Source organism: Echeneis naucrates, chromosome 4 (genome assembly GCF_900963305.1).
Source record: "Echeneis naucrates chromosome 4, fEcheNa1.1, whole genome shotgun sequence".
Taxonomy (NCBI): domain Eukaryota; kingdom Metazoa; phylum Chordata; class Actinopteri; order Carangiformes; family Echeneidae; genus Echeneis; species Echeneis naucrates.
In genome coordinates this window covers 6,561,456-6,576,266 of record NC_042514.1, presented here as the reverse complement: position 1 = coordinate 6,576,266, position 14,811 = coordinate 6,561,456, and the positions used below count along the sequence as shown (strand labels likewise).

General features: G+C 41.0%; 1 protein-coding gene across 1 annotated transcript; it reads right to left on the bottom strand.

The window, feature by feature from the left end:
* Positions 1-843: 843 nt before the first annotated feature.
* On the bottom strand, positions 844-12,806 carry erich3 (glutamate-rich 3). Its single transcript, XM_029500094.1, has 15 exons — positions 12,787-12,806; positions 11,483-11,576; positions 10,665-10,790; positions 10,477-10,548; positions 10,059-10,187; positions 8,092-8,250; positions 7,583-7,783; positions 6,866-7,049; positions 6,553-6,739; positions 5,907-6,118; positions 5,647-5,787; positions 5,072-5,449; positions 4,150-4,281; positions 3,300-4,052; positions 844-2,642 (listed from the first exon to the last, which is right to left on the bottom strand). Exons 1-15 carry the CDS (start codon positions 12,804-12,806, stop codon positions 844-846), a joined length of 4,587 nt encoding a protein of 1,528 aa, XP_029355954.1.
* Positions 12,807-14,811: the final 2,005 nt, after the last annotated feature.

The following is a 14,811-nucleotide window of genomic DNA, read 5'->3' as shown; positions in this document are numbered from 1 at the left end:
GAAGCCTCACAAACAAACACTAGGCAGCTGGAAGGCGATACAAATACATTTGAATTTTAGTAAATATTCTTTTGAAAAAGAGGTAGTATTAGCTGCGTTCATGACACAAATTAGGAGCCCAGATTTGAGTTTTCACAATGTTACAAGCTTAAAGTCACTATCAGAAAAATGATGAAGACTGAATGAATGGTAGCGAAGCACTCTGGTTGTTCTGCTGGATTTGGGGAGATGCTGTTGTCTAAACTAGCAGCTGTATCAAAGCACTGATATTTGGGGGAAAAAAGAAAAAAAAAAGCCATCAACACCGACATGGAGTGATGAAAAGATCTCTGATCCGAGCTGAAGTTTGGTAGAAATACTAACTGTGCTAGGGGGCTAAACCAAACTGCGGGTCCAACGATGATGAATAATTCAGTCATTTGTGAGCGTGAGTGCCAGAGTATCTGTTTACGGGTAACAGGCGATAGTAGCCTTACTTGATACCTGGAAAAAAAAAACTAAGAAAACAAAACAGTTCTTTGCCGCTTTGTTACCAACAATGGGAGGAGATGGTCTATTTTAAACATTTCATGCATCAGTAAAAACTCATTGCACAGCTTCTTTGTGGTGATGGAAGGATGGAGGCTGTTTGAGAAGTCACTAATGTAAACACGTCATTGTATCATGAGCTGACAGATAAAGCCCATCTTCCTGATCCTGATGAATATTCAGTGCAATCTGATTGTCTATCAACTTGAAAAAGTACTTTCCCTTGTTCATCGATTTTATTCTCATAATTGCTTCCAGATTTCTGTCCTTTTAAATCGTTGGTTACCTTCGTGCCAGTGTCTGAGCAGTGTGGCTCTAATGTCCGCTCTCTGTTTTTGCTGCCGTCAGCAAAGGATATGAACTGCGACCAAACAGCGTCTCGTCCACTGAGAAAGTGCTCAGTCTGTCTTTGCTGAGAGTGTGTTTGAGGTCCTGGATCGGCTCCATGTCTCTCCTCTCCCCGTTGATGCCCTGATCAGACGGCTTGGATTGGCCACCTCCGTCATGGGACCCCTCTTGGCTTCCATCCTCTAAGTTGGACGCTGTGAAATCAGCTATTTCTGTAACTTCTCTTTTCCCCTGTGCTTCCTCTGCGTCTCTTGGTCCATCTGGACCGGCTGACTGCTCATGATGCTCTTCTGTTTTGGATGAAGGTCGGAGATCTTTAATCACCTCAGTCGTTGTTTGTTTATCATTCCAGTCTGTATGATTGTCAGTAATGTCCTCTCCAGTTTGCTTTTCTCTGACCCCATCAGGATTGCTGCTGGCAACCAGAGGACCTGCAACGTTTTCCACTTCAGATTTGGACATCTCATTTTTCAGAGCTGGTCCATCTTGAACTATGTTTTCCTGTGGAGATCCCCCGCTTCCTTTTCTTTGCTGGTCTGCAGACTCTTTATCACTGTCTTCAGTTTTTAAGGTTAAGTCCTGCACTTCAGTTTCCTCTTCATCCTCCTGCAGTGTATCTTTGGCAGGGTCATTTTCAAGACGTTCGCCATCTTCAGCTTGTTTGCTCTCAAGACCTGACCCCACCACTCCCACGTTGTTCTCCACTTTGGTCTCATCTTCATGCATTCCCTGCATTTGGCCCTCTTTTTCATTTTCAGACACCTTTGCCACCTTTAGTCTCAGCAGCTCTGTGGATTTTGCCGCTTCCTCACTCGGGGCGGGCACTTGAGCGTGTGAGGCCTCTTCCGTCAACTCTTCTAAAGGTTCAACAAAAGTCTCGAAAAACTTGGAGGTCTGGTGCATGGTGACCCAGTTTGTGACCAGATCTGTGCCGACGTCTGCTGTTAGGGCCTCTGGAGTGTCTTTGTCTGTCGTGATGCTGTCCTCTGTGTTTTGTGCTTGTGGCTTCAGCAGCACGCTCGCCTCCTCTGTGTCAGCGGCAGGGAGGCCAATGACGACAGCATTTTCATCTGAGCGGGGATGTTTCTCAGATATTGCAGTGAACTCATTTAGCAGTTGTGTTGCACTAGTTGTACCATCGATACAGAGGTCTGTGGACGTTGAAGGTCGCGGCTGGGTGTCTGAAGCAGCAGCTATTGCCTCATTGGCATCATTATCGTTTCTGGTTGAGTCCTTATCTCTGCTTTCATTATCAAAGTCAAATTTGTTCCCATTTTCATCGTTGATTTCTTCTTGGTTTTCTCTGCCTGCATTCAGGACGTCCGGCTTAGATTCCTCTTTTATTTCTGTCCCACTTGTCTCTTGTTCTGAATCTTTTGGAGCAACTTCAGCTTGTTTTTCAATGTCTTCGTCATGATGTTTAGCCTCACTTCCTGCCGTATCTGTGTCAGGACCCTGATCCACCCGCTCATCGCCACACTCCACAGTTATCTCTTTTACCTCTGTAGTCTCTTCCTCAGCCGGTTTTTCCTCCATTTCTTGGTTGTCTTCATCGATTTCTGCTGCCTTCACATAATTTTTGTCCTCACTGGAAGGCTCTGTGTCATCTTCCTGACTTTTGCGCTCTCCTCTGGTAGAAATTTCCCCATTTTCTGCATCAATGTCTGCCTTTTCACTCCCAATATGTGCTCCTCCAGTTTCTTTTTCCTCAGACTCCAACACTTTGTTTGGTATCTCTTCAGCTGCTTCACCATCACCAACGTCCTCTGACTCAGCAATGTTTTTATCGGGTACTCTCACATAATGTACATTTCTCTCAGGTTCCTCAGTAATCACAGATATTTCTCCCTCTTCAGTCTCACAGGTTACGTTTTTTTTCTCTTCAGATTCTCTCTCATCTTCAATCTTTTTAGACTGACTTTGGTGAAATTTGTTTCCATCATCATCTTTCTCTGCTTCATCCTCATTTTCTCCATCCGCATCTGTCTTTGCCTCCTTTATTTCTTCACTTTCATTAGTTTCATCAGGCATTGCTCCCTTTGCTTCAGATTCTTCCTCATCATTCTTTCTCTCCACACATTCGCTCTCCTCGTCTTTTTCTGTCATTTTGCATTCATCAATTCGCTCTTCATTTGTCTCTTTATCTTCCCCATGAAGGGTTTTCTTAGCTACTTCCTCATTTGTGCTAGAATCAGTTTTAGTATCCTCTATGATAATTTCATCATTTTCTATCCTTTCCTCTGTCAGACGTTCACTTTTTTCTGTTTTATCAGTTTCATTTTTTCCTTTTTGAACTCTGTTTTCATCTTCTGGTAGTTCATCTGAGTTTGTTTGTTTCTCTTCACATTTCTCCTTCTCTATCTCCTCATCTTTTTCCACCAATTTTTCTGTCTGCTCTTCTCCCAACCTTTCTTGTTTGTTACCGTCCTTGCTTATCTCTGCTTCTCCCTCTTTAATATAATCTTTTCTGTCCTTTGCATTGTCCTCACTTATGTCAGCTGTTTTTTCCACCGAGCTGCTTGAATGAACTTCTGTTTCTGATACATTCATTGTGTCCTTGGTGTCTGCCGGCTGCCTCTCCTCCGCATCACTTACAGGTGCCTCTTCACAGCCGAGGGCCTTGCGTTCTGTTTTCACCTCCATTGTCTCACTCGCTGTCACCATCTCTTCCGCCTCTGCATTATCTAACGCTGCTGCCTCATCAGCCTTTTTATTCGGCTCTGATGCTGATGATTCATCCTCCCCTCGGCATTTTGCCCCTTGCCCTATCTCATCAGGCTGCACTTCCTCTACCTCTGTGTCTTTCTCCCCTTCATGTTCTTTATCTTTTCCTGCCACATCTGCATCTGTGGATTGACTCGCTGCATCTTCCTGAGGTTCGGAAGTTTTGTTTTCTTCTGTCATAGCTGCTCCTGTGTCCTCTGAATGATCCTTCTCTGCTGTTTCTTCTTCCGCAAGAATTCCATCATCTTCAGCCATTTCAACCTTCTCATCTTTAGTGCTGTCGCTGCTTTCTTGAGCCTCCTTTTCAGTTTCTTTGCCTTCTTCTTCTTTTGGCTCCGACGTTGCTTCGTGATCCTGAACCATTTCAGCCTCACCCACACCAACACTTTTTGTCTCCTCGCTGAGGGTCTGTTGTACCTCTGTAAACACCACCAATTTCTCTGGAAGTAGATCTGTAAAAAACAAGAGCTATTTAAGAAAATTTTTTTTCTGCAAGAATTTTATTGTGCAGACTTTGCAATCAATTTCTTGAAAGTGAAAATCTCATACCATTGTTGCTCTGCTCCTGACCTTTACCTGTGGCCTCCTCTTCTTCAATGCTGGGGTCACGCAGATCATGCTCAGAACTGCGGCGGGACGCTGTTAACACAGCTTCTGCCAATTTTTCCTGCACAGATTTAGCTTGGGGGAGGAAAAAAACAAAAAAACACGATGAGTCCACATTTCTGCAGTAACAGGAACGCGAATGTGGTCAATACAATATTTAATTGAACAGAAAGAGAATTGAGCCAGTGAAGAGACACCCAAAGCCACAGACAAAAAACAAAAAACATATTTTTTTAATCTTTCCAGGTCCAAATATAAGGGAGGAGTACTACATGAAAAAGTATATTGAAAATGCACACAAGAGAAACAAAGACATGCATCACAACAAAAATTACAATACAATGCAAATTTAGAATTGAGAGAGAAAAAACAAAAAAAGTTTGAATGTTTATGTTTGACATCCATCAAAGAATCTAATGTCGTTGATGGGACATTCATAAACAACACTTTTCTATAAAGAATACAAACAAAGGTTCAGCAAGATTTTTCTCAAAAATATTTTGACATGCAACCAAAATATATGTATAATATTGTGAATATATCTTATTAATCTTCAAGCATTTTGAAGCTATTACTACATTTTAATTGAAATTGATATTTGACAAGAAAAAAAAAAAGGAAGCATTATAGAAACATCACATGCACACAGAAAAATTATTTTTCCACTATTATAAGAACATCATAAGACTATCATTTCAATGTCTACTGAAGTTCTGTGACTGTACTTATGAAGTTGCTGTCAGGACAGTGTCACTGTCCAAACCTTTACCAACTCACACTGTCTCTGGTTGTGATAATAGTGGAAAAATCTCCATAAGCGGACTGATTATTCCTCACTCATCTGTATCTCTTGGTCCGTACTCACCCCTCTCTTGTTCCTGACTCTCCTCCTGCTTGCCCTCATCTACAGTTTTCTCAGCCTCTTTCTCTACTGAGATGGTGTCACTCTGTTTAATCTCACTCCCACAGGGGATGCTAGAGTCAGGGATGTCCATTTCTGCGCTGTCCCCTGCACTGTCCTGCAGATCTGAGTCTTTTGCCACAGCAGGCTCAGTCTCTGTGGCAGCTCCTTCTTCTGGGTTTGGTTGTTTTTTTTCCTCTGGGGGAGCGACAGTTTCCTCTTGATCAAGCTCCTCAGGTTGCTCGGCTTTCTCATCCTCTCTGGAGTCTTTTGTGGCTTCAGCATCACTTGCCTCTCGGCTGCTGCCTGATGAGCTGGAGCCTGAACGCGAATCTGAGTCTTCTGTGCAAGAAAGATAAGGCATTTCAATTCTTCAGAGTAATCTGCTCCACACTTCAAACACAAATTAATACAAGTTGAAATTCCTCTCTCACAGCTTTAAAACTGCTCTAAAGATGGTTTGTTGGTCTGATCTGAAATTCGATAGAAATTCTCAGTTATTCCTCAGAAAATGTGCTGAAAGAAGTAAGATCGCCCACCATCCTTCTCATTATCCTCAGGCTCAGAGCCGTCTCTCTCTTTAACCTGCGTCTCAGTTTCTGAGGTGGGAGATGGGGAGGTCTTTTCTCTGACTTCCTCTGCAGGTCCTTCATCGTCTGCTTCAAAGTCTTCTTCATAGTCTGAGGTTTAGGTCACAAAACATTCATTAAGATGCTTGCAAGAAATAAATCCAATACTTATATTTCTCTAGTTTTGATGCTGTCATATTTTACATTATCAGACATTTTAGTATTTATACCATCTCTGACTTTGTCTTCCTCAGCTGTTTTGTCTTTGACTTGACTTTTCATGTCCTGTTGCTGATTTCTTTTAAAGTCTGGGTGGGCAGCATCCTCTGCAGTCTTTTCTGTTTCCATTTCAGGAGCATCCTTTGAGCTGCTGAATGTCTCCTCTCTGACTCTCTTTGGTGGAGGCGTAGGCTTTTTGTCCAGTCCCATTGCTATGATGCACCTGAAAAATATTCATAAACTATTTAAGCCCTCAGTTTAAACAGTAATACATATTCTCTTTCTGCTGTCCTCCTATTTGCCCATTAAAATTATTTATGATTTTTTTTTTTTTTGGCAGACAACTAAGAAGAAACGAGAAACAAAGGGTCAAAGCTGCAGTCATTAACTTTATTGGTGAAGTTGTGAGCAAACAGCAGAAACACACAAACGTTTCTCTTTTAGCTCTGTTTTGGCCTCCACCGGTTTAAGTTGCAGCCCAGAAAACCAAAACAGTGGACTCAAAGGGGCTAAAACTCATAATAGGAAATATTGATCATAGCAGCAACGAGACAACCCACAACAAAGTGAAATAAATCTTAAGTCCTGCTAAGAGAGTATCTCAGTAGTGTTACAATACATTTCTTGGGAAGCAGTGAGCCTTAAGCAAGACCTTACTTGTAGCAGGGCGAGGCCCCTTTGACGCTGGAGAAGCCGAAGTGTCCGTGCCTGCCGCCCAGTCGGGAGCCTTTTCTGTGTTTGAACTCACAGCAGGAGCTGAGGCGCTCCACCTGTAGCCCGTTCAGGAAAAAGGTTAAACTGAAGGGGAAGCCTCTGTGTCGCCTCGACATGAACTGGAAAGACTCTGAGGAACAGATGGAGCATGAATTTATGAAATCTGTGCGTTTCAGGCCCTACTACCTTTGGTTTGGCTAAATGTGTATATATGCTCATATCAAGAAGGCACATTCACAGATGGCGATGCACTGACCTCCCTCAAGGAGCTTCCCTTTGAACACACACAGGTTCTCCCCTCCACAGTGCTGCTGAAAAACTTTGACCTCGTCCCTCATGTCGGCCAGGTCATGGGAGAGATGCACCGTTTTGCCAAAGTAGACCATGTTCACACCCACTCTGCTCTGGTGCACAGAGCTCCTGAACGGCATGAACGGCTCCTGGACAGGAATTATATATAAAAAAAAAAAAAAACAGGTCAGGGTTGGTTTAACCAACAATTGCATCCTGTTTAAAAAAGGCCTTTAATTCAATGGCTGGTTGAACTTTACTTTCTGAATATGCAGCAATAAATTTAATAAACTTTTCTTATTTTATATTATTATTTTAGATTTACCAGTGGCATTTGGATACAACACACAAATTGTATAAATGCATGGCATAGTAAAAGATGTATGATGTTGCAAAGCTTGATTTTGTTTATAATCCAGCTCTGATGTAATAAATGCAGTGACTTTATTAATGATCTGATCAATGATCAGATAAAACTGCTCCATGAGGCTCCCTGTTTAGAGATACAAATTTACCATACACCATACAACATAATCTCCTCCTACTTTTTGAAAATCAATGCATCTCATTGAAATTTTAATTATATTTCCTTATTAATTCAAAGAGGCTGCAGCTGGTAAGGTTGTTGTGGAAAAATTGTGTTGCCAGGAAAAACGTAAAGAGGGTGGAGGACCTCATTGACGTCAGCTCCACTGGAGGCCGTGGTGGGGCGCAGTCTGCGGCCTCTGAGGGTGCTGCTGGGAGTGACCTTCAGCCCCGTGTCTTTCCTCTTTATGGCCGGAGGCACAGGGGTGACAAAGTTGTTGATGACAGGGAGACAGTAGGGTGAGATGCTGCTGGATGCCTCCACTGTGGTGAAACGTCTCCGGGACTCTTTGTCCATCTGGAAGGGAAATTAATGAAGTGACATTTGTAAAATAAAAAAGACTTCAGTGTGTGTTGCTGTGGCAGCACAATAACAACAATGTCTGTGGGAAGTCACTTTTATCGTAGACAAGAACCTGTCGGAACCTGTTTTTTTTTTATCCACTGAGATTTGTGATGTGGAAACAGATTTGTTAACTTATATGCTTTTAGTATTCAACAAAACATGTTCAATGTCCAGTCTGACACTGACACTCTACACGGAAAAGTCACACCCTCTAAACAAGCAGGCGGGTGAATGAATGAAAGAAGGCGTCGTGGTCTCACAGTGCAGTTAAACGGCTGGTTGCTGTCATTGGAGGACTCGAGGTGTCTGTAAGGGGAGCTGCGTCTTAGTGATACTGCGGCGCTGTTACTGTGGATGGGCTTCAAACGCACTGGCCTCTGCATCTTCCCCGGAGCCGTGTTGGGTCGAGACGATCCCAGCTACAGCAAACAGAAAACACTGCATGTGTATCACCTTGGAGACGGCTGGCAGCGTTTCAGATAGCATGTTTGTATTTGACTGCTGCTTTTCTGCATGCCCTTGTATCCATGTCATGCTATTCATCAATTCTATATATCATTTTTTTATTTGTCCAAGTTTCCAACTGGCAAAGTTTCCATCGTTAAAGAGTCACCCTGCCTTTATAAATGGTCGTTTTTTTTAATGCAGTCATGATAAATGGCACAGTAATTATCTGTGAGATGCACATAAATTATTCTTTCCAGAAGTCCGCTGACATTTTTCCAAACATATCCCTGCAGCTTCATTTTAAACAAGGCTGAACTTGCTGAGGTGTTGGATATTTGCTCTTTTAAGAAGAGAGAGATTTCACTGGGTTAACACCGAGATCAAGGCTGGGATTACTGGCTCTATTTATTCTGTCATCGAGGTCCATGACTTTCAAAGATAACACGAATCTCATCCTTCTCCTTCACTTTAAATGCTCTCAATGGCACACATAGCAGATGAGCTAACTGCAGCTGAGACAGCTCTTCAGTCATCGAGTGTCAGTGTAAATATGGCCACTCTCAGATAATGATTTACATCCCAGACATGTCTTCAAACGAGACATCGCTTGACAGGGAGTTTGACTAATCTCCATTTTACTGGCTGGTGACGTGAAACTGTGGGTGTTTGGCTGCAGATCAAACTTCATATCTATCTGTCCATCAAACATGACGTGTCATGTCAAATTAATTGGAAAGTGTAAAAGAATCGTTCAACTTTTTTTTTTTGGAGGGGGGGGGGACCACACACACACACCTGCTGGGAGTTAAATGAGAAGTTTGACTGCTGCAGCCAGGTATCCTATTTTAGCATAGAGACTAGAAACAGGCTCGCCTGACTGTCCAAAATATTATTCACGATGCACAAAGGCAGATCAGCCGTTTCATCCAGTTTCCAGTTGCTACCTAAGAGAGAACCAACTGTCAAACATTAGCTTTTAGGTTTGAACTAAAGTTGGATGGAAAATTTTCACAAAATACAAATGTATTCGACGGCAGTAAAAAAATATATAAATAAATAAAAAAATCTAAAGGAAACTTTATATTTTCATATAGCAAGACAGATGCCGATGGGCCTAAAAAATCTAAAGGTCATAATTTTTCTTCAGGCATAAAAATGACTTCTAGCATTTGATACACAGATCAATTTAAACGGTTAAGTGGTTAAAGGTCATATTTAATACAAGACTACACCGATAAACTGACTAACTTGGTATTCATGACTTGAAACTTGACTTAGATTTGAGGCAGGTGACTTGAAAGGACTTGACTTTTTATTTAACGTATTTCTGGCCATTTTTAGATAACTAACATTTTGTACACATAATTAACATGATTAGGTGATTTATGGTGGGGTGCCAGTGAACCAGCTACATGTTAAGGAGCCCAAGTCCAGCTGGGATAAAATATGGATCACAGGAGACTTGAGAACATTGCAAGCATCGGATGAGTTCCACATACAAATGAACTGTAATATTAATGACTACAAAAAACCCAAGAAAACTTTCCTCCTTTAATCTGTACCTAAATGTATTGTTTCCTTTTCCAGCCTATAGCAGTAACACAGGTGAAGATGTAACTTCAGCATTCTTGCGGTGATGATTTGACTTTGACCTGCTTGATTCGCACCACAGTAACATGGGAGCTGCTTGAAAGTTAAGACTCACATGCGTGATTTATTCCCACCTCTGCAACAATGTCCTCTCAATCTACTGGTGCACCAACACAGACGTTGGACTCACAGACTCAGAGGATTCAGAGTGCTCTCCCTCTGGCCCAGAGTGCTGTTTCCGGATCCCCCTTGCACCCGTGGGTGGGCGTGGAGACAGGATGCGGATAATGTCTTCTTCATATCTTCTGGAGCGCTCCAACTTCCGAATGAGAACACCTATTATCATTACGCTACATACGACTGTAGGTGTAGTTTCAAATGACGTGTGCTGCTAAAATTTACAATTTCACTTTCGGAAGTACATGACTCATAAAGATTGGCTCCTCTGTATCCATAGAAACACTGAAGATAACTTTTTAAATAACTAAACACTTTATAAATGACCTCTTCTAACACAAGCTGGCTGATTTTTCTGTGTTTTATCATGTAAGCGCTATTAGTAAATAAAATGGGAAAGCAAAGCAGTGTTTAAATGGAAAATTATGTACCTTGATCTTATGCACTCTTTCTCTCCTTGCAAACTCCTCCAGTTTCTTTTTGATCTCTATTTGATGGAGACGCTACATGAGAGGGACACAATACAAATTAGCATCACTGATTATACAGTGACGAGCAAGGATTTAGCTGACAGTTGTTTTTTCTTCTTCCAATGTTTCTGCTTCTGTGTCCACCTAACCTCCATCTCCAGCACCTTGTGGAAAATGGCCTGGGCCAGGCATTCACGGACATGTCTCTGGTGGGCCCGCTGGATCAGCTTGTGTCTGTACTCTCTGTCTGGAACAATCCGCCCGCTCCTGGTGATCTAACAACAACAGTCCCAACAGCGTTCAATCAATACAGGTTTTTGAGGACTACTAGCAAAATAGTCACCAACAGTTGATGCTTTGTGAAGAACTACAGTGCAGACGTGCCAGATACATTAACATGCATGATATGGACATACTGATCCCAGAGCATGAGGCTGATAGTTTGACTTCTGAGCAGATGAATCATTTACTGCACGTAAATCTGTCTCCACTGTCTCTATCCAATAAAGGCATACATGGCCCAAAATAACAGTAATAAAAAAAACATTTCAGCTTTCACAGAATGTTTTATTAAACTTTAATGGTTGTGATATCAATCAAGATCATTACTTGTATGGTAACATCAGCATGTGAGCCAAGTTTCCCTCAATGTGAGTGATGCTTTCAATAAAAGTTTGATGTTTTTTTTTTTCCTTTCCTGTTTTCATTCCTCTGACGATGTTCAGTATATCCAATTTAACGCCATATGTGGCTGTTCCAAGGAGATCCAAAGGAATTTGAATTTGTTTAGTTTGGTTTTAATCTTCCAAAAGTGAGATGAGCAGAGTTTTGAGCAATTTCACTCTTGTAGATGAAAGAGCAAATGTTGTGATGTTCACTTTTTAAATGGATGCGTCTATAAGGAGCATGACAAACAAGATTTGGTAACAGTTGGCACTATTAGATCATCATGATGATTTTGACCTACCAGTCCTGCTCTCTGCAAGTGTCTTCTGATTCGTGTGTTGCTGAAGTATCCGGTGAGATGTTTGTCTGTCAGACTGTTGTAGGCCAAAATGAGTCTGAAGAAACACGACCAATAAAAACAGAACACTAAATAAATCAAAGCGGAATAAATTTCAATGCCTCACATGTTGAAGTCGGTCCAAACTTTACTCTTTGTATTTGACAAGAGGAAAGTTGTTGATTACAGCAGAGAGAAAACCAGAATCTGAATCAAGTGCTTTAGTGAGGGAAGAACACCATGTTTGTTTATTTGCAATTAATGAGATGTCTGGTTTTCTACAGCTCAGCCAAAAGCTGTTTTTTTTTTTGTTTTTTTTTTTTAAATTCCAACACAGATTTGATTTCCTCCAGCATTTGTGTACGAGACAACAGGATCTTACAACGTCGGTTCTGTTACCGGTGTCTGATTACATACAGGAATTAGATGAGATGGCACACTTAATCCTGTCTGTGTCCTGTCTTTGTACATGGTTAATTTGTCTGTGGGGCTCCACAGCTTTAGGGCCAAGAGGCTGCTGGTTAAACTATCACTTATCTCCCAATACATGACTTTCTCCGACCTTGTGACACTTCGAAGAGGCACAGAAATATATTGTGCTCATGTGTCAGAGTAGTATTTACAAGAAGAGTAAGACTTTGTCCTCCTCCTTGTTATCTTACCTGATATTTGTTTAGTGTGAGCATTTAAACACTTAATTTTCCAAAACTATGTGAAGATTTAAATTTTATTTTTGAGGGCCAATTATAATACTAAAGGTAACGAAGCATTTGACTGCTACTTTTCTGCATGACCAACCCAACTTATGTTTGGGTTAAAAGTAAAAGTAAAAAAATTTCCCCAGATAAATAAACTAACCTTAACTCACATGTACCAGTAAAGTAGCTTAAACTTAATTATAAGCTTAAACCAGTTTATAATTGTACTTGACTTCATGGAGTTAAATTTATAGCTGCACCAAAATATCAATACAATTGTTGTAATGCTTCTGTTGACAGTTCAGCACTAAAGCCATTTTAGATGTTTTTATTAGCCTTTATGGAGCTTTTGTTTATTAGAAGTAACACTAGCATAGATGCAGTGTTGATTACAACCAATAAATGATGCCTCTGTAAATTTCGAGATTATATGAGCCCAGATTAAGTAAACAAAAATAGACCACTTTACGACCTACACTGCAGGTCCATGGATTAAAATTAAGAAAGACAGATTTTATATATTAGTTTGATTCAAACTGTTGAGCCCAGAAAATATTTATTTGTACTTACCCTGGGTTCAGGTGACTCATGGTTCCCAGTTTGTCCTCTCTTTAAAGTTCCTTTTCTTCCCACAACAACTATCATATACTTAAACTAAGAAGGAGATGAGGATGACGGTCGGTGTGCTCAGCAGCAGCCAGGACGGAGCCAAATGGACCCGAGGAGGAGTTGTGAAGAGTAGCAAGACATTTTGAGACGAGGAGGCTGAAACCTCCCACAGCGGAACTGATGACACTCTCTGGTTGCTATGGGAGATCACATGACGATGCTGCCAATGAGACGGGTTTCCACTTACAGAGACACTTTGAGTCCCAGAGACACCTAAACCATGACAACACAAAACACACACACACGACAAACCATGACAACACACACACACAGTTGTCACAGCTTCTGATTTAAGATGCTGATGTTTATAATGAAACGTTATTTGTAGACAGATAATAAAAGCCTCCACTCAAACTACAAAAGTGTTGGCAAAATGGAAGTGCAGGTATTTGTGAGGCTGAAAAATGACAATATTATGTTTTTTTGTGGCACCAATTTTTTTTATGTTTCTTTTGTTTGTATTGTTTGCTGTTGTAGCTGATCAAGGTGATTTAACATACATACAAAATACCTTCCTTAATAGCTGTGTATTTGTAATGATATTATTTCAACATGTATTTGTTTTTACTCTCCTCCAATACTTTTTATCACCAAGTTCTCCATTCACAGTAACAGTAATATTATAACGCTTTAAAAATGAGACTGATTGATTGACCATGGTTAATTTTTTACCTTTTTCTATATAAATGTTAAAATCTCAAAAAGTAAAGTCTCAGTGGTTAAATAATAAGAACATAATACTTAAGAAAACCTAACTTTACTCCACTTTGTTCATTTAAACAGCCATTTTCACTTTAATCCAGTCATGCTCTGAATATCTGAATGATGTGGAAAACACACACGCTTTAATGTGCTCAAACAACAATCTGAGAAATGTTGTCAGACACAAAAGGTTTTTCTTTAAATTACCACTTCCACTTTTGTCCCCCCCAAGCTGATAAATATTTTTAAAAAAGTGTTTGCATAAAAACAGGTCACTGTGGACACAGCAAGAAAATCCAGTGCTTCCACCAGGAAACATCTGAAAGTTGAGACCATAGGTCCTCTGTGGCCCTCTTGTGGAAATGTAAAAAAATGTTTTTAACCTGACAGCATAATTTACTAGCTCCTCTATGGACAAAAGGACTACACACAAAGCGGCTCTTATGTGCCACAACAAACACAATGAGCAGATCCATTATATTTTCTATATCTATGATGCCAATATGCATTTGTCATTGCATGCTGCTGTCTCAAATCTTCCAGTGTCGAGTATCAAGCAATGTGTCAGACAAAGCCTTTGAATTTCAGCACACAACCACCTGAAGTGTTTTGTACCGCTGTTGACCAGTGAGGGGAGCCACACTTCTGTCTGTAAATGTGCCCAAACACACAGATTTGTTCTGTGCTTGGTCTACCAACAGGAGATAAAGTCATGTCAATCAAGTGGGAAACTGCTAATTACTTTTAAATGGGAGACGATGCATCTTACATTCAATCTGCAGGGGAGAGCCAGAGGTTAGTCTGAGGAGATGTCCGGGTTAAAGCCCGGGCCTGCATTTCTTTTAGTCTACACTGAAAGAATACTGGACTGTTATTTATTTGTGAAAATCAAGGGAAGTTTTTGCACTTAGAAATTGTAATTAAATCCTACAAGAGCAATCATGAAGTAAACTTCCAAACCTCAGCTAATTTACTGATGATTTTTAATGCGGTTATTGAATTTCACTCTCTCCTTCTTTGGAAGTTTTACGTAGACTGACTGCATCAAACTCCTTCCTCCATCACAGCTGACCGCCATCTTCATCGGAAGGGAAATGAGGAAAACCCCTGAAAGACTTAACTCCGAGAGGACTCATCCGCTCCTTCCTCCATCACAGCTGGCCGCCATCTTCATCTTCTTGGTTTTTGGCGGGCAACGAAGCGCATGCGTATTGTAAGCGCGTC

Bases quoted from the DNA above. Each gene is read 5' to 3' on its own strand.
- erich3 (XM_029500094.1), bottom strand. From the start codon at position 12,806: ATGAGTCACCTGAACCCAGG. The intron at 10,549-10,664 runs GTTAGGTGGACA...CCTCTCATGTAG, and splicing joins ACAAGGTGCTGGAGATGGAG to CGTCTCCATCAAATAGAGAT. The intron at 10,188-10,476 runs GTACATAATTTT...CTCATTCGGAAG, and splicing joins AAAGAGTGCATAAGATCAAG to TTGGAGCGCTCCAGAAGATA.